Source organism: Mercenaria mercenaria, chromosome 5 (assembly GCF_021730395.1).
Source record: "Mercenaria mercenaria strain notata chromosome 5, MADL_Memer_1, whole genome shotgun sequence".
Lineage (NCBI taxonomy): Eukaryota > Metazoa > Mollusca > Bivalvia > Venerida > Veneridae > Mercenaria > Mercenaria mercenaria.
Genome location: NC_069365.1, coordinates 23258979 through 23286801, shown reverse-complemented (window position 1 = coordinate 23286801; position 27823 = coordinate 23258979). Strand labels below are relative to the sequence as shown.

Sequence of the window (27823 nt, the reverse complement as noted above, 5' to 3'; positions counted from 1 at the left end):
ATTTAGTCATTTCAGTCTCACTTGCCGTTTGTAAGGATCATTTTCTCACTTTTCCTGTAGGCCTATAGGAATTGGGAGTTAATTTCTTACTGGAAAAAGGAGTATTCAGACTTCGTGAGATTCTCGGTTCGAAGAAATTATCTTAGTTCAGCAGGCTCCTTTATAGTGACAACATAAACGCAGATGTATACACAGGAACAAAAAATACAACAGTTTGACTCAGAATATATTAGTGTTTAATGTTTTGGAAAAAATATCATATATCATTTTCTAGCTTTTCTTAGTAGCGCTTTCAATGTTTGTACAAAAGTAATAAACTACATTTTAAATATGACATAAAGCAATGATTAATTAAAACATACAATGCAAACGTTATATAATGAAGGGAGGTATTACATTTGGTAAAATATGAGATGCTATGTTAAAAAATTACATTGAAAATGATTTATTCCCAGATTTTAAACAGATAACAAAGAAATTTCATATTTTTAAATTTGACCCGGATCTGACAGTATCAGAAATTAATGTTGATCTACGATATGAACAGTTTTGAATGTTGGTTTAAACAGTATTTTATTGATATAATTATAACTGTTACAGTAACTTGTTGAATGTACAAACATAGAGGATTGAGTAGAAAGCTATAAGCTTTTATCGATTTTAGAAACTCTCTCCCTAGATTTTGAATGTCAATTTGCGATTGCTGACTTGCTGTCTACATTTAATGTTGATCTACGACATGGACATCTTTGAATGTTGGTCTACAACCTTGACTATTTTTTATGTTTATCTGCGATATGTTTATCGATCTACGATTTAAACATTTCTAAATGTAGATCTGCGACCTGGGCTTTTCTTAATACTTATCTGCGACTGCAGATCCTGGTCTACACTGAATATTAATCTACGATCAGAAAAAAAAAAGAGTGTTGATCTTCGATTGCAAACCCGGATCTATATGTTATGTCGATCTACGACCTGCACAGTTTTGGAAATTGAATATACATCTACGATTGTTGATCTCAAAGCTTCATGCAACTTTAATTATCTTTATTACAGACTCACTTCGCATGTACAACAAACAAAATAATTGCAATAATATCATGCAAACATTTCTAATCAGAACAGAGTTATACTTTGGATAGATGTGTGTTCGTAGTACACTTGACCCAAAATTTCCTGTCACTAAACAGTTATTGTTGCCTGTTAACAGTGCAAGACCACATAACATTTAATGTTACCTGGGGTCGGATGTGAGTCATCGGGGGTGGGGGAATTGGTACTATAAAACATACTCGAAATACAAGAAATACTCGATAAAAGAAACTGAAAGAGTAATTTGTTTGTGGGACAGGAAAAGGCTAAGACGAGGAAAGGGGGTATATTTTTTAATAAATCTCATTGTATACAATTTTACATGTTTAATAACATTTTTATAAAGTTTAATGACTCTTGGGCAAATACGCTTTGGGGTAAGTGTGACACAAACTTTGAGTCCCCTAATGCACATATATTTGTTTACGATAAAGGCAATAAATCCGGTCTAGCAGAGTTAAATCCAAAACAAAATCCCAGGTGCACACATTCTTAGTCATGCGAAAAATTATTCCCATAATGTTTCATCTCTATGAATAACAACTAAACTATAATACGTTTCGAGATATGAACAACACAAAGGCGACGTACGGACAAACAGATAACGGACAAAGGTAAATCTAAGTAAAAGACAATTGCCAGGGAAAGGATCCAACTCCCAAAGTTAAATCTTACAAACAATGTTAGACGTATTATGAAATAACTGTTCAGTTTTAGAAACTAATAAAATTGAATATCTAAATAATTTAGAGAGCCTGTTATAAAAACACACTCGTTTATGCAGATTGGATATATACAATAAAAGCAATTCCTTCTTATCGATATTCTCAAGGTTAAAGCTACTTTTAACAGTTCCTCTCTCGATATCAATGTTAAAGTTACTGTTTTAGAGTTTCTCCGTCCAAGTCGCAAGGTTATATAACTACTCTTTTCTTTCTCAGTCTCTGGGCTAAAGCTCTCTTACTGTTTCTCTCCCATTCTCAAGGACAAAGCTTGTCTTTTATAGTTTCTCTCTCACCCTCAAGGTTAAATCATCTTTAAACCAGTTTGTTTCTCATTCTCTATGTTAAAGCTATGCTCTTTAAACGTTTCTGTCTCACTCTTAAGAATAAAACTACGGTTTAACAGTTTCTCCACCACTCTCAAGATTAATGTTTCTCTATTACAATTTATCCATCATTCACAAAAGGTTTAAGATTCTCTTTATCAGTTTCTCTCTAACTCTGTACATTATTAAAGCTACTGTTTAACAGTCTCTCTTTCGCTCTCAAGATTAATGTTTCTCTATTACAATTTATCCATCATTCACAAAAGGTTTAAGATTCTCTTTATCAGTTCTCTCTAACTCTGTACATTATTAAAGCTACTGTTTAACAGTCTCTCTTTCGCTCTCAAGATTAATGTTTCTCTATTACAATTTATCCTCATTCACAAAAGGTTAAGATTCTCTTTAATCGTTTCTCTCTAACTCTGTAACATTATTAAAGCTACTGTTTAACAGTCTCTCTTTCGCTCTCAAGATTAATGTTTCTCTATTACAATTTATCCATCATTCACAAAAGGTTTAAGATTCTCTTTATCAGTTTCTCTCTAACTCTGTACATTATTAAAGCTACTGTTTAACAGTCTCTCTTTCGCTCTCAAGATTAATGTTTCTCTATTACAATTTATCCATCATTCACAAAAGGTTTAAGATTCTCTTTATCAGTTTCTCTCTAACTCTGTACATTATTAAAGCTACTGTTTAACAGTCTCTCTTTCGCTCTCAAGATTAATGTTTCTCTATTACAATTTATCCATCATTCACAAAAGGTTTAAGATTCTCTTTATCAGTTTCTCTCTAACTCTGTACATTATTAAAGCTACTGTTTAACAGTCTCTCTTTCGCTCTCAAGATTAATGTTTCTCTATTACAATTTATCCATCATTCACAAAAGGTTTAAGATTCTCTTTATCAGTTTCTCTCTAACTCTGTACATTATTAAAGCTACTGTTTAACAGTCTCTCTTTCGCTCTCAAGATTAATGTTTCTCTATTACAATTTATCCATCATTCACAAAAGGTTTAAGATTCTCTTTATCAGTTTCTCTCTAACTCTGTACATTATTAAAGCTACTGTTTAACAGTCTCTCTTTCGCTCTCAAGATTAATGTTTCTCTATTACAATTTATCCATCATTCACAAAAGGTTTAAGATTCTCTTTATCAGTTTCTCTCTAACTCTGTACATTATTAAAGCTACTGTTTAACAGTCTCTCTTTCGCTCTCAAGATTAATGTTTCTCTATTACAATTTATCCATCATTCACAAAAGGTTTAAGATTCTCTTTATCAGTTTCTCTCTAACTCTGTACATTATTAAAGCTACTGTTTAACAGTCTCTCTTTCGCTCTCAAGATTAATGTTTCTCTATTACAATTTATCCATCATTCACAAAAGGTTTAAGATTCTCTTTATCAGTTTCTCTCTAACTCTGTACATTATTAAAGCTACTGTTTAACAGTCTCTCTTTCGCTCTCAAGATTAATGTTTCTCTATTACAATTTATCCATCATTCACAAAAGGTTTAAGATTCTCTTTATCAGTTTCTCTCTAACTCTGTACATTATTAAAGCTACTGTTTAACAGTCTCTCTTTCGCTCTCAAGATTAATGTTTCTCTATTACAATTTATCCATCATTCACAAAAGGTTTAAGATTCTCTTTATCAGTTTCTCTCTAACTCTGTAGATTATTAAAGCTACTGTTTAACAGTCTCTCTTTCACTCTCAAGATGAAAGTTTCTTTTTAACAGTTTATCTCCCACTCCCAATGTTAAAGTGTCTCTTTCACTTTCAAGGCTTAAGCTAAGGTTAAAGCTTAGCTTTAATAGTTTTTCTCCCACTTTCAAGGTAAAAGCTATTCTTTAACAGTTTCACTACTACTCTCTCAAGGTTAAAGAATACTCTTTTAACACTTTCTCTCCCACTCTCAAGGTTAAGGCTTTTTTCTCTTTAATTGTTCCTCTCACACTCTTGTTAGAGCTAATCTTTAGCAGTTCTTCCATCACTCTCAAGGTTAAAGTTATTTTTTCCACAGTTCCTGTCAAGATTACTATCATGGTTAAAGCTTCTTTTTAACAATTTGGGTAAAAATAGAGCATCCTCCTTTTTACACAGACCTTACACATGACCTTTCTATACCGATTCTGTGTAAAAAGGAGGACGCTCTATTTTTACCCAGAATCGGTATAGAAAGGTCATGTGACACTGAGAAGCAAAAACTGACAATTATGCATAAAACCAGTTTTAAACGATAGCATTTGTACCCAAATAGTTTGAACGAGTCACTTTAACGTCTCTCATACGTTATCAAGTATTCCGGGTAACATAAACTGCTGTCATAAACGATAAATTCTCGGAACAGCTTCTTGTTGTCACCCACTACAGAATCGTAGGCATGTCCAAATTTCCCAGCATGTCCTGCATTCTTGCAGTCATCCTTGATGCACGTTGTACATGGTGGTCTCCGAAATTTGTTTGGATTTTTCTTAGTGCAGATGTGACTGTTACCTAGAACCATACGTATGAGGAACATCTTTTTGGTGTTACCCTTTCCTGCTGAGCGCCGTCCTTTATCATCTACAATGAGACAAGTAGAAAATGTAAACTTATTTATTCCATTCATTAGAGGTAAATGAGATTTCCTTCAAAATATATCGACTAATAAATTGTTGTTGCTTACGTGTGCTTCAATTATCTTAGTTATATTTACATTTTACATGAAGAAATATTGCACCCTCCCCACCCCCACACACACCGTCGTCACCACTCATGACAAACATCCTTAACCTTTTGCCGGATATATTCTTTGCCATTCCTCACCACAAACCCATTCGGCGGGGATATCAATTCATCGAATTTGCTTGTTCTATCAAATTATGTTATATCAATAATTCTACAAGAAGGTCCTAAAATAATCTATTTATTGAGCAGACAAGTTGTCAATTATCTCAAATTTGCCTAATTCAAAGGTGGCCATGACTACACCACAGCGATAAAGACTATGCCACTGTTATCCACTCTGATCGAGATAACACCCCTATCAACATTCTGATAAAATATGGCGAACAGTGCGTAAGGACTGCTTAAATCATGATTCGATGGCCGTAAGTGAATAGTGACTGGAAGTATCCATTTGTTACCAAACCTGTTCAAAAATTATGCCTATACACATTGTGACCACGTTTGGTAAACATTTGGTAAGAACTACAGTAACTCAAGTTAGATAGCGGACAATGTCAATTTTTCGAAATATTTAGTCATTAAAGGGCTATAACTCCAGAGCCAAGAGATATCATGATCATAAATATTGTTTCCAAATATGGTGAACATTTGAAACGAACTAGCCTCAAGTTAGGCAGCAGGCACTAAACAATTTCGTAATGTTTGGTAATTCAAGGGCCATATCTTCGGAAAGACTTGGAGGATCCAGATGGTTTTTGAACTTGATCCACATATTATGCTCATGAACAAGATGACTAAGTTTAATGAACTTTGAATCAGAACTAGTCTCAAATTAGACAGCGGACTCTGTTAATTTTCACAATTTATAGTAATGTTAGGACCATAACTTTTGAGGCACTGAGTCAATACAGCTGGTTTTCGACCTTATCTGAGATATTAGAACCAAAGTTGGTTTCTTGCCGCCGAAGGTGATCACACAATACGTCGCATTTTACAAGTGCACAAAAAGAAAATTCAGAATGATCTGATGTGTATGTCAATATGTAGAAATTCAGTTAAATGCAATTACGTTTTCCATTAAAAGATACAAGAACAATGTCATGACACTTATATAACAGATTTATATAGGAAATCATGCATACCTGCATATTGGTCAGCTTTTGTCGCACTTTCAGCTGCATATATACCTGGCCCAAACATAGAGTCCCCATTGCTAATTCTTGGATCAAGGCCATCATTGCAAATAGTTATCACATTTTCTTCCTTGGTGCCATGAAAAAGCAGGAATTCGTTTATCTCGGAGTGTACATCTTGATCCAAAGCAGGATGTACATAACTGGAAATTGCTATGCTACCAGAGCATTTCGGCATATCTTCTATTTTTGGAAACCTCAGGTCTCCGGATTTGTACAGCCGGCGATAAAATGTCTGACGCTTTCTCGAGAACACCTCATACAAATCAAGGTTTTCTACCCTTTCAATTTTCAATACAAACAGTTTCTTGTACTCAAATCCATCGAGCCCCTCTGCATCTTTACCTTGTCCCACTAAACTGGGATCAAATGTTGCATTTATCATTTTAATAATAGAAGAAAATGCGTGTCTGCCGGGTCCTAGCTCGACTAACTCGAACTTACTTCTAGTTACAAAATGTTTCGCTGAAACAAGTAACGACGATAACGATTTTCCCTGTTTGTAATTCATCCAATATTTTGGTACTTCTGGTTCATAATCCATCATGGCTTCAATGTATTCATGTGTGTCTCTTTGTATGCCGCTATGTCTTGTCTTTCCCCCGAGCATACTACTATTCTCCTCTATAACTATTTTTCGAATTTCTGTACACGCTTTTCTTACCATTCCTTCATGTCCTCTCAATATGTAATAGTCTTTCCCTTAAAGTGAAAAGTAACTTTTGTAATAGCAGGAAAAACCAGTAGAAACTATTCTTAATAACACATTTTAACGATTTTGTCTTTCTATGTTTAAAGATTTCAGATATGATTATCTTCGTATATAAAAATACAATTTACACTCCATACTACTAAACTGGACCATTACACATTAAGTGTAAAACGTTCTGGCCGAAACGTAAACAAAATTAATAAACTCTGCTTCTTTCACCAGTGTCGAACAATTGAAACATGTAAAGCAGTAATTGAAAGCTACAGTACCTTCTATGGATTTTATGTCGTTTGTTGTTACAATCTCCCCAATGACATGTTTTGCCTTGTCACTTAAATTATGTTTCTTTTCAACTATTTCTTCATGGAGAAATTCCTCTTTTACTCTGTTTTCAAACGCTTCTCTTGCTTTCATACAGATATCCTTGTTTTCAGCAGTAATGGTTACGTTCAAGCAAGGTGTTGGGTCATCGACATCTATGAATATTTAAGAGATGCAAAATGGTAGTAATTAAGGGTAGTTTTTTTTCTTCTTCTTTTTGTGTGGCACACAGAAGACCTGTTTTTTAATTATTTCCATTAACATTTCAATTATGCCTAAAAAGTGGAGGTATTTTAGATACCGGGTAAGCATAAGATAGCACATATTGCAAAACAGAACTTTTACATGATCATATCTTGTAAGCATCTTTAGAAATAAGAATTTCAACTGACTAAAACATATTTTGTATTTGTTGTAGCAAAAGTCTCATTTCTGGTCGACAAGTCTTGTTTGTTTGGATTTACTGTCTTTTTTAATCTTAAAAATATTTCAAGTTCTGCATCAACGGTAAGTCAACACAACAAAACAAAAGTTTGCAACAGTTCTAACAACATATCCACACCACGCACAGGTGTGAGAGGCATATCCACACCACGCACAGATATGGGAGGCATATCCACACCACGCACAGGTGTTGGAGGTATATTCACACCATGCACAGATGTGGGAGGCATATCCACACCACGCACAGGTATGAGAGGCATATCCACACCACGCACACGTGTGAGAAGCATATCCACACCACGCACAGGTGTGGGAGGCATATCCACACCACGCACAAGTGTGGGAGGCATATCCACACCACGCACATGTGTGGGAGGCATCTCCACACCACGCACAGATGTGGGAGGCATATCCACACCACGCATAGGTGTGGGAGGCATATCCACACCACGCACAGGTGTGGGAGGCATATCCACACCACGCAAAGGTGTGCAAGGCATATCTACACCACACACTGGAATGGGAGGCGTATCCACACCACTCACAGGTGTGGAAGGCGTATCCACACCACGCACAGGTGTGGGAGGAAAGCTTTAAGACACGCTGTCTCCTGAAAGATCCTCAAGAAGACAGACATATGCTCTAACTTTATAGATGCTCGTTTGGGCTTCGACGCAGGTCATGTGCATATCCAGTCGGATATTTTTCCATGTTTTTATCGAGAAGAAATTTGCTTAATCAAATATAACTTAAAACAGAAATAGATACTAGTAAAATGTAAAATACACAATGTATTACCTTAATATCAAGCGCTTGTGTCTCAACAACGGACGAATTAAGTGAAACAGCACATACCCCATGTTTGAAAAAATGCATAAATACCTTCAGCGTCCCTATTACACACTCCTGACATGTCCAGGACATTAGTTTCTTCGGAAAGTTGTTTCAACCTTCTGGCTGTGTCATGTCTTTTCTTTCCCTTGTGGTGAATATTATGCCTGACTGCATTGCCCGATCTTCTATCATGTGCCTTGGAATCACGTGCCTTGGAACCAGTCCTTCTAGTATTAGATCTGTTATCACATGTCCTGCCTTTCGATGATACATTGGTCGATTTATGTTTCAACAAAACTGTCCGGTCAGGAAAAGTGTTTGAGACTGATATATAATCGCTGAATTGGGAACCAGAAGATTTCTCTTTTCTCTTTGATGTAATATCTTTTGAGTTTTGCTGAAACGCTTGTTGATTGTCGTACACAGACGATTGCTTGTATGTTTGGATAACTTCGTCAAATACCATGTACGTTGCGTCATCATTCACCACCAGCAAAATGGTCTGAAACAATAAATATAATTTGGAAAGGCTTGTATATTATTATTTTACCAGATTTATATTGCGCCGGAGTACAAAAAAAGGAAACAAACTGTGATATTGTACGAGTCATGATGTCACGCAAGGGATAAAGGAATGCAGAATACCGCCATCATGTGTCGAATCTCTTAGTTGCCGATATGTAGCTTTAGACTCGTAGGAAAATTAATTTACCACATGGGAGATCAGATAGGTATCATGGTTGACGTGCGAGGCGAAACCTCGGACACTGAGGGAGAATGTGAAGCGGAGTTTCGACTGCACCACATTTGCAGAGATTAGATTCAACTATATTTCTATGGTGAAGCTCAAAATTTAGAGAACTGCATCCGAGTCGTAGGCGGGTATGTTGAATTTGGTACTTTCGTATCCCGACGTTAACAAATGGTTTGGAGTTATTCTTACAAATGGAAGGTTCGTTATTAAATTGGGAAAGCTAACAGGCGTTTTAGACATCTGGAGAGCGCGTTCCACTGACGGATTGATATGGGTAAAAAAAACTTGCATAAGATTGGTTGTTTGTATGGATCAGAATAGGACAAAGTTGGTAAGGTTGATTAGTACGGCTAGGAATGAGATTTCGTGGAAACCTAGAAGTAAGGTTGTTTTTCATCTTATAAATCTGTATTAGCCGATGTTTTCTCTTTCATTCAGACAAAGTTTCCATGTTTAATTTTTTCAAGAGACGATCTGTGTTGCAATATTGCGTTGCCCCTGTAATGATTCTTCGTGCTGATATCTGTATCGCTTCTAGATCGTTTTTAGTTCGTTTCTGCAATTATCCCAAACGATGTCTCGGTATTTTAAGATTGGTCCTATGAAAGAAATATACATTTTCTCAAGACTAGATCTTGATGTGTTAGATTAAAGCGATCGGAGAACTCCAATGCTCTGCTATACCTTGTTAACACACGATGAAGGATGGGAAAACCATTTGGCGTCGTTAGACAAAGTGAGACCAAGATGTTGGAGTGATTTTATCATGTTTATTGGAGTTTGGTCCATAAAAAGGATTGGATGGAAAGTTTTGTTTCGTTTCCGTGAGAAAACAATAGATTCTGTTTTGGCTGGAATTAAGGTTAAGCAGTATATCACAAAACAACAGAAATTTTTAATAAACAAACAACATCTGTATAAACAACCCATCTGTCCAGTACATTTTTTCCTTTCTGTCCCGTAGAATTGGATACTTGAAATATTCTTAAAGTTGTCCCCATTAAAGAGAATGCCATACGTAAAGAAATAAATTTAAAGTAAACAATTGTCAAAAACGATGTTTAACCTAGTTGTGTAAAGTTTAAGCACTTGTACATTGTTGCAAATGCAGTAAAATGAAGACATGTAACAGCTTTTTAAAAATGGTGAGTTTTTAAATGTCTTTAATATGTTACTAAGAAGAGAAGAGGGCCGAAGATAGATCCTTGTGGGACACAGGCATTTACTGAAGACCATTTAGGTGAAGCATTACGAACTACTCGTTCTTTTCTATCTGATAAATAAGATCCAAACCAGTTCAAAAGATTACCTTCTACTCCAATAGATGATAGTTTGGTTAAGAGTCCCCGATGCCACACTCAATCGAATGCTTTAGAGATGTGGCAGAAAACAGCACGTCGATTGTTTACCTTTGTTACAGCAGCATATATAATATTATTACTCAGCGGAAGATAATTTCGAGAATAAGACTTCACGCCATGAAGCAAGGAATGAAATCCTACCTTTATTTTACTGTTTCCAACTTGCAGTTGTTGACCTATCTCTGTTAGCATTGTTTCAGCGACATCAGCTGGAGGGTATCTGCACACCTTATCGACACCAATCGGTGGCATGGCTACAGATTTACAATCCCAGTTTCCACATTCATCAAAAATTTCGGAAACTGCCTGACATACCATCTATAAAGAATAAATATGGCCACGTTCAATAACGTACGGAAAAGCAAATGTATGCCTTTTTCATACAGAATTTACCAAACGAGCTAAATGCATTAATAAAATGCGGGCATTTGCCGTAACATAGGCTTCCCGGTATTCCGTATCTATTCCGTGACTACAACAAGATAACACCAATCTCAATATGCTCTTTCTTTTGAGTTATGTGTAGTTACACTGTAGCATTTTAATGTAAAATCGATTTTCTCGAGCTCGTTTTGAGATTTCGTGTTATTTCATATTATCAAATATCGGCGTTAATTAACGGATTTTTAAGGCGACAACACTAGATAAAATAACGTATAACTGGTCCCAAAACAGTTTTCTTTGCCCGCTTTCGAAAAATTTATACTCTCGAAAATGGTACCAAAATTATGATTTTTCCACTGACTTTAGTTCTGAAAACCTTCTAAAATGTCTAGCGAAAAATTAAATACATTAATTTATCTTTTTGTTTGCCAAATTTCCAAAATGCATTCTGAAGTAATGAAAAGTAAGGATCTAAGTTAATTCTATATTATAAAGAAAAAAAGTTGATCCGGACGTGCAGTTACGTTAATTCTGATAATTTTATGTAAAATAGCGGGTGTTTTTGTATTTGCTTTTATTTTATTGATCGCAATCAGTTTAGTAGCTTTTGTATTCCCTGAAACTTAATGTCGAATAGGCTGATTGTATTATTATACTTTTATTTGGGAATACTGAAAACATTATTCTCGTGATTGGTTCGATTTTAACTGCCACTGACTAAATACCATTTACTTTTCATTTAGTATTTCATCTAATTTAAAACATTTTCACAGCCTTGCTTTATCAGGAATATTTGTAACAGCTTCTATGAATAATTACAAAAAAAATCATACCTTTTTATAAGGGATATCATTCTTCAATTTTACATGGAATATTGTTGAACATTTATGCTGAAGTTGTCCTGATGAACATGTTACTACAACAGCGCCTGTGGATGTAGACTCGACACATTCATACATCTGTAAGGAGAAAAAAGATGAATGGTTTTGAAATATACAAGGATTTTATACCTTGTCACGGAAACACAATTTACAATTCCGTTTTTCACCATGATACGTCATCACAGAGTGTTCTCAATGTAACTATTTAATGACTGAATAACATATATATATATATATATCCAAAGTCGATAATCATGTGATGTCGAGACTGGTTGTTTGTTTGGTTTAACGTTACACCCACACAATTTGGTAACTTTGTTTCAGGTTGTACGTACAGCATTCAATAAATATAAAAATGAACGGCTAGGGCAGACACTAAACAAGATACAAGCACGAAAACCTAAATTTTGCTGGCGTAAATTGCCACTCTGTCGGTACAGGGTATCATAAACTGCCACAATGTTGGTAAAGCATGGCGTAAATGCCACTGTGTCGTTATAGGATAGCGTAAATTGCCACTCCGTTGGTATAGGATAGCGTAAATTGCCACTCTGTCGGTATGTCATGGCATAAGATACCTCTCTATTGTAATAGGATAGTGTAAATTGCAACTCCGCTGGGGTAGGACAGTATAAATTGCAACAGAATAGCATAAAATGCCACTCTACACTTCAAGCTGTTGTAGAATGTATCTTAACAATCCTTGTTCAGTTAAATGTCATTTCAATCGTAGTCTTATTTTGAAAAAACATACCTGCAACAACATTTCACCGCCTGCGTCCAAAAATGATTTAGGAATAGAACCATCAAAAGAGCTCTCTGTCCAACTCATCACGTTTACCAATGCATCTGCCTAAATAATAAAAATACTTGTTTGAATTACTATTCAAGTTCAACTAACTTGAGTTAATTAGTTTGTTTGATTTCGGTTTTATGGTATTTGTTCAAGAGTATTGTAGGTATGCAGCCGCCAACAAGTCTTCCATTTTGTGACACTATTACCTTTTTCTGAAAAGAAACTTGCAGTCTAAATATAACTGATGTTTCCATAAAATAAAGTAGAAGTACATTAGTAAAATGTTTATGAACATACTGAAATGTAAGAATGTCGCTTTTTTTTGGCAAAAGTACAAAGTCTTGCTCAAGTTTTCAACACTTTGTGTATTTTTTTTTCGATTATGCCTTTGTAGCGTTTGGACATCCTTATCATGCTGATTTTCTATAATACTTACCTGCTGTTGTATAATTTGACCTTGAATGAGCTGAACCTTCGTTCTGAACATGTAAAGATTTCTCGACATTCGTTCGGATTTGAAATTATCTGGCGTTTTATCTAGGCATTCTTGACTTCTGGTTTGCGGTGCCGCATTACAAGTACTTGTCGATGGTTTGGTTTCACACGCAGGAGTACATTCATTCAAATATACACTGCGGTTATCTACTTCTCCATATTTAAAGGTGTAAACAGCACGAAAACCTGGCTGTAACATCGCTGTATTGTTTTCAACGCTGGTATTCCAGTCAGGCCGGACGTTTCCAGTGTCTTTTATATCGCATTCTTCCATATTTGCACTATAGACAATAACATTAAATATATATTTGATTCAGTCGTCGTTTAAAATTGTTTCAGGCAGTCAGTTTGGTTTCGAATTACACCTTTAAATATATTTGCTTTTTGAAAGCAAGACTACTGTCCTACGTCACGTACAGGAAGAGTCATATGTCATATTTGTTGCCAAAGGAACCGCATTGTTTACAACAGCAAAATTTAAGAACCTGCATATTCTCGTAAAATTACTTATCGTATATCAATTAGGAATGGTGAAGAATTCCGTCTTCTTTGAAAGTTATAAAAAGATCATTTTTTTGTGGCTGACGAATAGAGAGACAGACAGACAGACAGACAGACAGGCGAACGAACGGGCAGATAAAGACACAAAATAATTCGTCTGTATTTCCTACAAATTGCTTTTCTATCTATGTACCAGGTTTTATGAAAAATACCGTGCACCTTAAAGATATAACAGAATCCACCATCTATAACTAAGAGAAGGACAGATAGATGGATGAACGGATGGGAAAATGAAGAAAATAAACACACTGTGCATGTTTTCCTAATTGTCTTCTACATATTTAGTAAATTTAGTGAAAATAAGTCTTTTGTACAAAACTGACATTTTTGACATATCTTTTAAGTATTTGTTACCATATCAACTACAGCAAAATAAACGGATGTGAGAACTACCCATATTTTCATCTATATCCATGTATCAAGTTTCATGAAAAAAGTATATTATACTTTTAAAGTTATGACAAAATCCACAATTTGTGAACGACGGGCAAAATGATGGACAAACGAACAAAATAAAATAATTTGAATTTTCTCCACATTGTCTTCTACATGTGAATAAAATTTCATATTAAAATCTCTTGTACTTTTACAGTTAACGCAGAATCCATTTATTTGTCGTACTATTGAATTATTTGTTGCCATAGCAACCATATTTGTTGCCACAACAGCAAAATAAACGGACGCACATATTTTCCATATTGCCCTGTACCAATGTATCAATGAAAAATATATTGTACTTTTTTAAGGTTATTGTAGATCCCCACTTTGCCACTTTATGTCATATTTTTGCAGTATTTGTTGCCATAGCAACCACATTTTTGTCAAAGCAACGGAATAAAATGGTCGTGGATATTCTCTATTTTGCCATTTATCAATTTACTAAGTTTCATAAGAAAATATTTTGTACTTATAAAGTTACGACAGTGCCTCACTTTAGGTGACGGTCGGACTGATTGACGGACGGATGGGGAAGCAAATCATAAGTCCCCTCAGGTGAAACACCCTATAAGGGACTATTAAGGAAGTAATACTAGTTATTGGTGATGAAATGATATATTATAATAATATTATACCATACCTCTGAACTGACTGCTCAAGCGCCATCTGTAGGGCTTCCTCCTCGCTCTACAAAGTAACAACGGTAACAAATCACTCAAATATATATTATTTATATATTATTATATATTGAAGAGTAAATTATGATGCCCTATGAGTCAAGAAATAGGTTTGGAGCATGTGTCATGTTTTGAAACGACACAGTATAACATAGAACATGTAGCTTTGGTACAGAAGTATCTGCATGTTTGTGTATGCATGCAAGTGATTTACATAAATTACATATCATGATGCTGTATTTACTTTGCCCCAATCCTGTCAGAAACGTGTACAAGTGATCAATCTAATTGACAAAGCAGGGACATGCCATGGCCTTTGCTGAGAACTACGCTTATATGCAAACTGTGAAATGTTGTATGTTTACAAGGATACGTCGCAGTATGCCACTTCAGGTAGTATGTCTTTTTTGCCAAATAAGACATCCTACAAATATGTGGAAGTCGCTGTAGTTTGCCATATGATTAGTTTACATGGTTTCGGATTGACTATGTTAGTACTTAAGTTGTTTGAGAGTATGAAACAAGACAGTTACAAGCCATGGCAGCTACGCAGCTTGGCAAAAACTACAAACGTTTTCTGGTATACGTACCATTCCGGCTTGATAGTGTCGAAATTTCGCTCCTTCGGATTTTCCTCTACTGCGGTTATTAACTCTCTCAGAATATTTGAATTTCTCAGGTATATGTGTATTGCATGTGACATCAGACAAAGTGAAGGTGTCATCTTGAAAGACTTGTTCGTCATAATCATTAAAATCATCAATAGTACCGCTTAAAATATGTAACACAAAAATCGAGTCATGTGACAATACACATCGAGTCATGTGAAAATAAATCGAGTCATGTGACACATAACAAAAAGTCTAGACAATGAATGAGGGTACAATGTATGAACTTCAAAGCGCCATTTTACAAGTATAATTATGTACATTGGATCGCTTTTTATTTTGGTTCAGAAAAGTATTGTGAATTTGTCCGTAATTTATGAAATTGCAGTGTTCACTAATTAAATGTTGTTAAATCTTATTTATGAAGACACATCTAAAATGACTGTAACTTAACAACAACATTAAAATATGTTATGTATATGTATAAATAAGAATTGCTACGACATGTATTTCTAGTTTCAAGCGAAAAAGTTAATCCAGTCAGATCAACTTACCATGAATTCCAGCCTAAATTCTCTTCAACAACAGACACATCCACAAAGCACGCGTGTGTTTGTTCGAATCTTGACACAAATTCTTTCCCTGTAAGACTTTCGAGCCCCTTCGTTAGAAGCCAGACATCGTCGGCTAGAAGAGATAATTTATATTATTTCAAATTGTTACTCTTAAACCGCATGTACTAAAGGGCAAACGGCACATCTGAACCACATATACTCAGATGGCACATTTCACAAGAAAACCAAGTGCTATAAGGGGTTATACACCTCAAATTTGAACAGCATGCTCTAAGGGGACAAACCTCACATTTTAACCGCATGCACTAAGGGGACACAACTCACATTTTAACAACATGCACTGAGGGGACAAACCGCACATTTTAGCAGCATGTACTAAGGGGACAAACCTCACAAATTAAATTATATTCATATAACAGTCAAATAATGTTATGTACATGAAGAAATGCATTGATCAACCCTACGACAAGATTTGATTTATTTTTATGTTTATGTATATCTGAAGGCATGTCCCTTCAGGTACTTAAAGTACACCGTTTAAAATGGTAAATATTGTGAACAATCCTGTGTTATTCTTATTGTTTGTACGTATGTTTGTGTTTAATTATTACAAACCTTGAGATGAAATGCTCCTTATATCAATGTTTTCCTGCCAAATTAGAGCAACAACTTGGTTTAATTCGTCGGCGATAGATTCTTCTTCCACCGAAACTTGCAGTTTCAAAGGACCTTCTGACAATGTAACAACGTCAAGTTTTCCCCCTTTCATTCTAGTTATAAAGAACATAACTATGTATGTTTGGTAATGTTTATGTACATTTCATAATCATATATTCAGTATGTATTGCATTTGTATGTTTGCTTACCCTATACACATCAAACAGTATGTATCATTTGTACCAGACGAGATTCTCTGTCATCAGACATTGTATATATGTCTTAACGTACACCTATTTAACAACAATACCCAATTCCATTATACATTGTCGTAAAGCGGTTTTAGAAATTCTCTTTAAACATGATTGAAAGTCGTTAATAAACCATTGGTTTTAGATAATCATAATTTCTGTTACAAAGACTTTTTTAAAAGAATGTACCCAAATTGTTTCAAAACTATTCTTATTACTTCGGAACTCTGTTTTTCATATCCTGTCATTGCACATCGCCAAATCATTACAAAACGATAGTAAGATAGTAAAATAGTATGGTGGTTGGATAGCGCTAGCACGATATGGCGACGGTAGGATATCGATTGTAGGATACAGAGATAGCAGTAGCAGGATATGGCGACGGTAGGATATCGATAGAAGGATAGAGAGATAGCAGTAGCAGGATATGGTGACGGTAGGATATCGATAGTAGGATAGAGAGATAGCTATAGCAGTATATGGTGACGGTAGGATATCGGTAGTAGGATAGAGAGATAGCGGTAGCAGGATATGGCGACGGTACGATATCGATAGTAGGATAGAGAGATAGCTATAGCAGTATATGGTGACGGTAGGATATCGATAGTAGGATAGAGAGATAGCGATAGCAGGATATGGCGACGGTAGGATATCGATAGTAGGATAGAGAGTTAGCAATAGCAGAATATGGTAACTGTATAATATCGATAGTAGGATAGAGAGATAGCGATAGCAGGATATGGCGACGGTAGGATATCGATAGTAAGATAGAGAGACAGCGATAGCAGGAAATGGCGACGGTAGGATATCGATAGTAGGATAGAGAGGTAGCGATAGCAGTATATGGTGACGGTAGGATATCGACAGTAGGATAGAGCGATAGAGATAGCAGGTTATGGCGACGGTAGGATATCGATAGTAGGATAGAGAGATAGCGAAAGCAGGATATGGCGACGGTAGGATATCGATAGTAGGATAGAAAGATAAGGGTAACAGTATATGGCTACGGTCGGAAATAGTAAGATAGAGAGATAGCGATAGCAGGATATGGCGACGGTAGGATATCGATTGTAGGATAGAGAGATAGCAATAGCAGGATACGGTGACGGTAGGATATCGATAGTAGTATAGAGAGATAGCGAAAGCAGGATATGGCGACGTTAGGATATCGATAGTAGGATAGAAAGATAAGGGTAACAGTATATGGCTACGGTCGGAAATAGTAAGATAGAGAGATAGCGATAGCAGGAAATGGCGACGGTAGGATATCGACAGTAGGATAGAGAGATAGCGTTAGCAGGATATGGTGACGGTAGGATATCGACAGTAGGATAGAGAGATAGCGATAGCAGGAAATGGTGTCGGTAGGATATCGATAGTAGGATAGAAAGATAGCGATAGCAGGATATGGCGACGGTAGGAATTTGATAGTAGTATAGAGAGATAGCGAAAGCAGGATATGGCGACGGTAGGATATCGATAGTAGGATAGAGAGATAGCGATAGCAGGAAATGGTGTCGGTAGGATATCGATAGTAGGATAGAAAGATAGCGATAGCAGGATATGGCGACGGTAGGAATTTGATAGTAGGATAGAGAGATAGCGAAAGCAGGATATGGCGACGGTAGGATATCGATAGTAGGATAGAGAGATAACGGTAGCTTGATATGGCTATGGTCGGAAATAGTAGGACAGAGAGATAGTGGTAGCAGGATATGGCGACGTTAGGATATCGATTGTAGGATAGAGAAATAGCGATAGCGGGATATGGCGACGGTAGAATGGCGATAGTAGGATAAAAAGATAGTGACAGCAGAATATGGCGATGGTAGGATGGCAATAGTAGGATAGAGAGGTAGCAATAGCAGGATATGGCGACGGTAGAATGGCGATGGTAGGACAGAGAGATAGCGATAGCAGAATATGACTAGCATACCATCACCAACCTTCCATCGCCACTTTACTATCGTACCACCGTTTTCCAGTTATCGTATCATCCAACAATCCTACCGTTTCCATCATACCACCCTACTGTCATACCATCCTACCATCGCCAATGTTTCATCATACAATTCAATATTTAGGCATGCATGATGTTAACAAAAGAGGATTCCGCAATATGCAGAATATTCCGTATAATTCAGCTTCCACTTTTTGTTGTGCTTGTTTAGATACATATCGGGAACAACTGACCACCACATGAAATAATATATCGCGAAAAAATACTCACTGCATTTTGTGGCGTAATTTGTTCTCAAATCGTGTTTGAAAACATCTGGCTTTTGATGACTCCAAAATGGTTGAAACTTGTTTGACTTTCATGTTGTCTTTCAGGTATCGAATAATGACATGATATGCTGTTGTCGCCTCCTGTTCTATCAGACCCTCAACCACAATGGTCTCCCCATTTTCAGCTACAAACACGCTCGTCAAGTCAACGTCTAAATACTTCTTTAAAGATATCCAGGTAGTGTTACTAAGGCACTGGAGTTGGGAAGGCTTTATATGTATCTTTAATTGTGTAATCTCTTCTTCGAGAAGTTGAATACCTTTACGAGCCTCTCTTTCAGTGAATGCAAAACATCTAATAGCTTTTCTGTTTTTGTCACATTGATATAACACCCTTATATTTTCCAGTTCTTCACTCTTTGATTGTATGTTTCCTAGACAGTTGGGACGACAAAGGAGTTGATAACGTTGTTCAGTCAATGTCTTTACGTCAGACACGACTCTGTCTAGACACTCGTACATTTTAAGCTTGAGTACTTTCAGTTCGTCAAAAGACCTTGTCTTGAAAATGACTTTCTTTTCATTTCTGTTATAAGATATTTGTGTGTTTTCTGTTTCGTGTTTGGCGTTAAATCTACCCAGTACAAGCAGGTCAATCTTGATACAAGGCAATGCTATTTCATCTTTAAACTCCCGGTCGCAATGTCTTATATTGCGCCGCTCTGAAGATGGCTGTCCGTCTTCCATATTGTTTTGGTTTTCCCTATCAACACTTTCTGTTCTTACAACTGGCTTGATCGCAGCAACAGTCTGTTTAGATTGCACGTTACTGTCAAAAACTTTCAGCTGCCGTTTGTTCCCAGATAATAATGAAACTGACTGTCTGGTGTCACAATGCATGTTTGGCTTCATACGTACTTCTCCGGCAATGTCTTGTTTTGTGTCTATATCAGTACTTGTTTCGAAATAATTCTGGAATTGTGTCGGCTGTACATCTTGCAGTATCTGAAGTTTGGAGTTTTTTTTCGCAGCGCCAAGATCTTGGGTGCTTTCTGTAAAAGATTTAATTTATTGTTTCAACAAATCTAGACTGCTATTTGCATTGTAAACTCGAATGTTTTTTTTACGACGTTAAAATTCAGACGAATATAAACTTGACCACTAGATAAGAACTGCAAGTGTAGATGTGTTTCTTACTGCTTTTGATCAAAGAGCATTCGTATCTTAGCAGATTGTGGAAATAAGAAATACACATACTAAAGTACTACCAATACTCTTTCAGGCCTCATCAAACTAAAAACACATTTCCTGATAGTCTGCCTATATATCCAAAAAAAGAGGCCTAAAAATTGCCTTTGATGGCATTTTTTGTTAATGCCCGACAGCCATGTTCATTGTTAACTTTATAAAAAATGGAAAAATTTCAGGGGGCTGCCTTCTGAGGGTCATAGTAAGGTCACAGCACAAGGTCAAAGGTCAATAAGTGCATTTTTGGTAGGGATGGCAACGAATATTCGAATATTCGTTCATGACACGAATATTCGAATACTGTTTCACTATTTGAATATTCGGAAAAAAATATAAGATGATAAGAAATAAACGAAAACCAAATGAAAGATCCAGTATTTTCGTTTATCTAATTTACCAAACTCCGCTTTCATGTAGATACGCCCGAAAATGGCTTCTGTCACTGTCAGACATGTCACTTTGTATATAAGCGGGCCAAGATTGTACATCGTACCCTATAGTTAGTACCGCTAATTGCTTACCTTTAGAAATTCGATTGGTCTCTAATTGATGTAAATCCGTTACAAATCGCCTAGTTTTCGGTAGGTGCGAACCGCATGTAATTAAAAATCATTAGAAAGCACATGAACTAATGACTTGGTTTTCATTCCAAGTCGATTTAAGATGTATTTGAGTAAAGAAAAGTACCGAAAAGTGTTGACAACAAGTAAAATGTGATGAATGTTATTTTAATAAAAAAAAAAGTTTAGGTTTTTGAAACTTTTTTATTATTTTAATGAAAACGGATCATCCTCTTGATAATAAATGCATTTTGTATGGAAAAAAATATAGTATAATCTACTCAATATTCAGACAAAGGGTAAAGCTAAGCAAAATACATCTTTTATTAGACACCCCCACAATCTTAATTTTACACTTCGTTTAATTGAAAATATTGTGCTAAATTACGTGAATCTACTGTCAAAATTCAAGCAATGCCGCCTTTCTTTTAAAGTAATTCACGCAATCATCCGATAGGGTGTCGACTACGTGTAATATCTGTGGAGAGAACCTTACTTACGGGAGGGCTACATCCATGTAAAAATAAGTAAAAACTATGTAAATTATATGTAAATGAAGGAACAAATATTTTATATTCAAAAAGGTGAACAAGAGCTGAGAACGATTAGTCAGTTTTATTTCGTCAATGTCTGAATTACTTCCGGTGTAAACGAAAGTAGAATTAATGCAGATCACTGCTAATTAAGATACGATAAATTTATAAGATTTTGAGTTTATTAGTTGATCATTTGATGACCGAATGTTCGAATATTCGTTCGGAAGGTTGACCGAATATTCGAATACCAAAATTGCTATTCGTTGCCATCCCTAATTTTTGGTTATAAACTTCAGATTTTCGCCATTTTTGCTACTTTTTAATGTTAAAGTGGCATTATGCGCATCTTAATGCACATAGTGTGTTTTTGGTGAGTGTTCTATAAAAGCAAGTTTCGGTTGTTGTGAATTTAAATGTGATAAATTAACGATAATGCCGCATAAGTATTTGAAGTTAATGCTAATCAGGCTAATGAAATAATAGAGCTTTTCTTCAGTCTTCTGCGCAATGATCTCCCTTACCTAAAGATAGAGATTTCTGAAGTAAAAGGGAAGCAACTCCTGCATGTAGTTCGACTTTTCTTAAAAAGACTGCCCCACTCAAAATAAGAAAAATTATATTTGGAAACATCATTTCGTACTGGTAACGGAAAGAGTTTGGTATGTTGGGTTAAAAGCTATAATTTCCTCCATCCCTTTTTACACACACTTCTATTTCAGCTGGATTTTTACTTGAAAATGCATATAATTCCACTTTAACTTTAATTTTTCGGTGATAATTATGAATTTGAGAAGTAAAATAAATTACTTCGTGTAGATTTATTGCATTTGAGACTGGCAAAATTCAAAACGATTAAAGTTGATTCTATAGAATGAGCTTAACTTTACGTTACTGATATTTTGTTCATTTATGAAAGCTATCTTTCTTATGTTTCTAAAACTTCAGTTTCCAGGATAACAATTTTCAAAAAGCTGGTTGATTACCTGTATGATTGTCTGTATGAACAGTACAGGTAGAAAAATCTATGGCGCGTATTTTATAAAGACTAGTACAGTCAAACTTCGTTTGCTTGAATTCGGATTATTCGCTTACTACTCTTGGCTCGAACTCATCGTAGGGTCTATATAATGTATACTTCACGTTGGCTTGTACTACTGATATCGCGAACACATTTTGCTTGTCCCGTCGAGCTCTGGCGAACACAGTTTGACTGTACTAACTGTTGACAGATCTAAAGATTCCTTCGGAAGCATAGAACTCAAGGACGTAAAAAATAGCAAACTCGGTTTGATTAGGTATGTTTGTGTGATAGTATGAAATGTGCAAATTCTCTAAAGCATTATCTAAAATGGTCTATGCTGTCAATTAAAACTCTATTCCAGTGGTTTACGCACGTGCTGTAGTAATTTCAGGAATGTGTGGGCGTTTAGAAATACTATGTACAAAAATTAAGCGATATCAAAGTTTAAATATAGATATTAGATAACCGCAAATGTTAAGATTGTTTTTGTTTTTTTCATTCCATTAGCATGAAAATGGTACTCTTCATATTTTTGAATCAGCTAAAAAAATATTTCTTTGCGCATTAACATTAGGCTATTATAAGAGCTGGTAACCACTCTTCAAGTGTTTTCAATATCTACAATTTTGTAACTATTTGTTTATGTTGGTTCTATGGATGGCATAACTTCAAAAAAGGCTTAATAATTGTCAGTGAATTTGAAAGTATATCGAATGTTATTAGTATGATCTTTATGACTGTGAATATAGGGGTAAAGCATGTTTGTTTTCCTGTTACAATACCTTTAGATTTCCGAGTGGTTGGTTGGTGATAGAACCGGGTAGAACAAACGTACAAATGTATCACGAAGGAATCTACTGATGTTATAAAATGAAACAAATGTGAGCTAACGCTATTGTATCCTTAAACGTGTAAAAATAAATATATTGTCAATTAAATTCCGTGTGGAATGCTAGAATGAACTACCCTTATATAAAAATAACTTCTTACGCTTATATAAAAATGAATAAACCCCATAATAGTCCCACTTAACAAGCTATAGACGTCTTAGCCTGACATATTCAATCGGCAGTATTTGTTTATTATAAATCCATCGTTTTGAAATTCAAATCTCTTCTTATGCTCTTCTCATCGTGCAGGAAGTTATTTTACGCATTGTATATCTTAGTTACTATTGAACCACCATATTTCACCATTTTGATTAGCTGAACCATCATCTATCAGTAATCATGAAAATATCGGAAGGTAAAACTTGATGTTTTTGTATCTTTATTTTTACATTTTATTTGTAAATTATCTGAATGACTAATGTTTCAGTGTCAAGATACTAGCTTTGTTTTCGCAATGTTATCAAGGACATCATGCCTGAAAGCAAGTGCAAGTGTCAGATGTGTAAATTGTTACGATCTGATTCGTTTTCAACTTTTGTTTTGAACAGGAAGTGAGAGTGTAGAAGCAAAGCCAAAATTTATAAGGATCGAAACAGAAATAGCGCGCTGAATTTTCAGAATAAAATAATGCAAATATCGCATTAAGAGCTTCGGTGACATGGAAGTTCTTGAAATGTGCTACTTAATTACAAATACATAAAATATGATGATAAGTGTCTGACCGATAGTAGAACAAAAGAAAGAAATTACAGCAAATCAAAGAAGTAGTGTACAGATTAACTAGTTGAAATCCTACAGATCTGTTCTGTTTTGTTTATTACCGTACATGTACTGTGTACACCTATAATGTGACCAATCTTACAGTTATTCCTCTAAAATGGTCCTATTTAACCATCACCGCGTGGACAAATTATCATATATATATATATCACATGTATATATATATGTGTGTGTGTGTGTGTGTGTGTGTGTGTTATGAATCATCACCAGTATTGAAGTCATTTCTTTAGGAGCTGGAGAAGCATTTCATTTTATATGTTATGTTACTTTCAACAGTATTTCAATCATGAAACGCTCAATTAACCTAATCAGTGTGTCTGGAGTCTCTACGAGTACTAGCCTTTTCCCCGCAAGTAACTGCCAACTTCTCCATATAATTCAGAAGTGAAGGACGAAATTACTCCTGACAATGTCTATAATCAAATCATGGAGAACATGCACCTCTCTCGGGGATCGAACTCACGACCCCGCGATCCTTAGATCTACGCTCTCCTTATTGAGCTAAAAGTACTTGGTTGTATACATGACAGTAAAGTGATTTTAACAATTTATGTGAGAATTTTTATATATTTATATGTAATTCATTTACCGTTGTAGTCTTCTTCCTCAAAACCTACCATATTTTCTCTTTCTAAAAAGGTGTACGGAATGTAAATATTCTTTTTATAGTCAGTTCAAAGCTTAAATTAAAATTTCATTGCTGCCTGAAGTGCAAGAAATGCATTTGTAGTGTCATTTTATAACCATTTACTCAACCTTTCCACACATGACTTTTGTTTTTATCTCTGCCAAAGTTTGACAGATTTGAATGAAAATTGGACACATTGTTGATTGACCAGTTCAATTAAATAAAGATAAATGTATGGTGGCTGATTTCTGCCATCTCGTTCTGGCGTGTTGGCGCGTTTGCAGGGCGCCAGAACGCCAGGACGCCAGGACGACAATTATACGCGCCAAGACGACAAACAAAGCATTTGTCGTTCTGGCGGGGGCGCCAACACGCTAAATTGGGAAGTTGTCGTCCTGGCGTTCTGGCGCCTTAGCGCGTTTGCAGGGCGCAAAGACGCCAACACGCCAGGACGACAATTATACGCGTCATATTTGTCGTTTTGGCGCGTTCACTTGTCGTCTTGGCGTGTTGGCGTCTTGGCGCCCCCGCCAACGCGCCAAGACGACAAGTGAACGCGCCAAAACGGCGGGGGCGCCAAGACGCCAAGACGGCAAATGAACGCGCCAAAACGACAAGTATGAATTTTGTCTTCTTGGCGCGTATAATTTGTCGTCCTGGTGTGTTGGCGCCCTGCAAACGCGCCAAGACGCCAGAACGCCATGACGACAACTTCCCAATTTAGCGTGTTGGCGCCCCCGCCAGAACGATAAATGCCTTGTTTGTCGTCTTGGCGTGTATAATTGTCGTCCTGGCGTTCTGGCGCCCTGCAAACGCGCCAACACGCCAGAACGAGATGGCAGAAATCAGCCACCATATAAAAGCGATATCAACTGTGCGTACATTCGTTGAGCCATGACAGTTCAAATAAGGTAACCCAAAAATAAAAAGTCACAGAATGAATGCAACTTGGTACTGGTCTTTATGCGGCAAGTACTGCCATCTGCGGGATTAAGCAATTTTGTCATTAATGTGGTGTCATTAATGACGTCATAAACCTAATTGAAATTAACATGTTCATATTGAAAATATTGACGGATGTTCCATTTCAACTAAACATATTTGAACATTCATTTCATTAAATTCATAGGATCAAAGTGTATTGGTGTGATCTGGAATTTACTAATTATGTGACTTTTAATTTAAGGGTTACCTTATTGTTACCGTTCGGTTAAATGAATTAAAATCAGTTTATAATCGTTTTTATGTTTTATTATAATAAAATAATCATTAAACATTGTGTAAAACATTCATTCAAATCTGTCAAAATTTTTGCGATAAAAGGGGAAAACAGGTGTGGAGTTAGAAAACTTGTTGAGTATATTATTTTCAAAAGTTCAGGTTTGACCTTGACATGTCAGTGACCTTGAAATTACATTAAAATAACCCTTGGATACGACAGTACCAAAATATTTCTGCAGTTGATCCACATATAAAAGATTAGAAACATGTCAAGTACATTGTATAACACACTTTGCCATCGTATGCCACTTTTCCCAGATATATATTATTCTATATAATATAATATATATTCTATATATTTTTTTCATATTATCATCAGTTTTATTTACAAAATACTAAAGAGCGTTGAGACCTTTGATCCCATGATACTGTAATGAGGAACCCTAGAAGGCGACAGCTCCTTTAAAATTTCATGTATGATCCTAAGTAACATTTTTATACTAATATCCGAGCAGCAACAAAAAATGCCATCAGAAGTCACATTTTCCTAAGATATTGGCAGACTATGAGAAAAAAAAATGAAAACAAACAAAATGTCATATCTTCCACTATATAATATTTAGTAAAACATACAGAGCTCTTACCTTGCCTTGTTCCATCGTTTACGGCAGTTTCCATTATATATCAGATAAACAGAAAAACTTCGCGAATTTCGTTATACGTCAAATTGGTATAATAACACGATTACCGATATAATAGTTTCTCCATAATGATAGTAAACCGGTAAATAATAAAATGCTCTATCGTGAGTTAACATTAAGATGAGAAACCGAAAGATATAGCAATTTCCTTGTTAAAAGAGTTTTTATATTCAACTGAAGTGGTACGCTTCATAATGTCTGAGTCATTCCCGAATAACTGGTATATAGGGTATATCCACCTATGCGAAATAACACAGCGTCATGGGGTGACAAATGATATATGTTCATCAATGTGAAATAACTCAACGTCAAAAGGTGACATGTGATTGGAATCTTTGGTATATTCATCTATCTGACATAACATAACGTCACACAGTGACATATTACTACGATCTGGCTGCAGATAAGATTATCTGGTTCGAGGGCTACTTTTTGTGGTAACTGGTTGCATCTACAAACAGTGGTAGACTATTTTTCTTGCATGCCAGATTTTATGAATAATATTTTAAATAAAGTCAAACAAAATACTTTATCTGTAGCACTCTTTCGTACAGAAGCGTATTAAAACAAGGCGCAGGAAACTAACATCCGTAGCTCGAAATGACGTCATGACGATTCAGTGACGCACAAAAATGAAATAAAAACATAACGTCACAGAGTGACAGACGATTGGTATCTAAGGTATAGTTCATTTATGTAATTAACATAACGTCACAGAAGGATTAATATTTGGTTTCTATGAAATATTTATCTATTTGAACCGTAAACATGTAATACCAAACATTGAATGTTCACTGCCAGGTTGTTTGTCTATGTAGTTCAAATAAAGTTCAAATTTCTAATGCTGGTATTTTTATGTTGAAACAGATGAAGCGTGCAGCTGCATGATTGGTTAGATAGCACTACTTTCAATGTTGTACATACACTAATACTTCCAGAGCCAAAAAAGGGGGTAATCAATGGATAAATATTCAAACAAATGACAAATATATTTATGAGATAACAATTACCAACAATGGGAAATAACAAGAAATTTACATATTCAATGTGCATAACAATAATGTTACAGCCATCCCATAACCAAAACCATTAATGTCCTGTAATTCAATTTTCATTGTGTTACTGTCCACATTATATCCTGTTAAATGATACAATGCTCCAAAGCAGCCAGTATAAAACATGCTTACAGTGGTTTTAGATCTGTGAATAAACACTCGAGAAACAAAATAATGCGAAGGGGAATATAACAC

General features: G+C 35.6%; 1 protein-coding gene across 1 annotated transcript; it reads right to left on the bottom strand.

The window, feature by feature from the left end:
* Positions 1–2577: 2577 nt before the first annotated feature.
* LOC123556643 (uncharacterized) lies at positions 2578–27384 on the bottom strand. The gene is made up of 14 exons (XM_045347528.2): positions 26517–27384; positions 18990–20040; positions 16467–16621; positions 15831–15963; positions 15259–15439; positions 14632–14678; positions 12934–13273; positions 12456–12554; positions 11654–11779; positions 10578–10754; positions 8370–8823; positions 6992–7198; positions 5960–6712; positions 2578–4712 (listed from the first exon to the last, which is right to left on the bottom strand). The coding sequence occupies exons 1-14, from the start codon at positions 26548–26550 to the stop codon at positions 4423–4425; spliced, it is 4047 nt and encodes a 1348-aa protein (XP_045203463.2). The 5' UTR covers positions 26551–27384; the 3' UTR covers positions 2578–4422.
* Positions 27385–27823: the final 439 nt, after the last annotated feature.

Excerpts from the sequence above, each read along its gene's own strand:
- LOC123556643 (XM_045347528.2), bottom strand. The coding sequence starts at position 26,550 with ATGGAAACTGCCGTAAACGATGGAACAAGGCAAG. Across the intron at positions 15,440-15,830 it reads AATTTAGGCTGGAATTCATG|CGGTACTATTGATGATTTTA; the intron begins GTAAGTTGATCT and ends ACATATTTTAAG. Across the intron at positions 7,199-8,369 it reads GTGTAATAGGGACGCTGAAG|ATGTCGATGACCCAACACCT; the intron begins GTATTTATGCAT and ends AAATATTCATAG.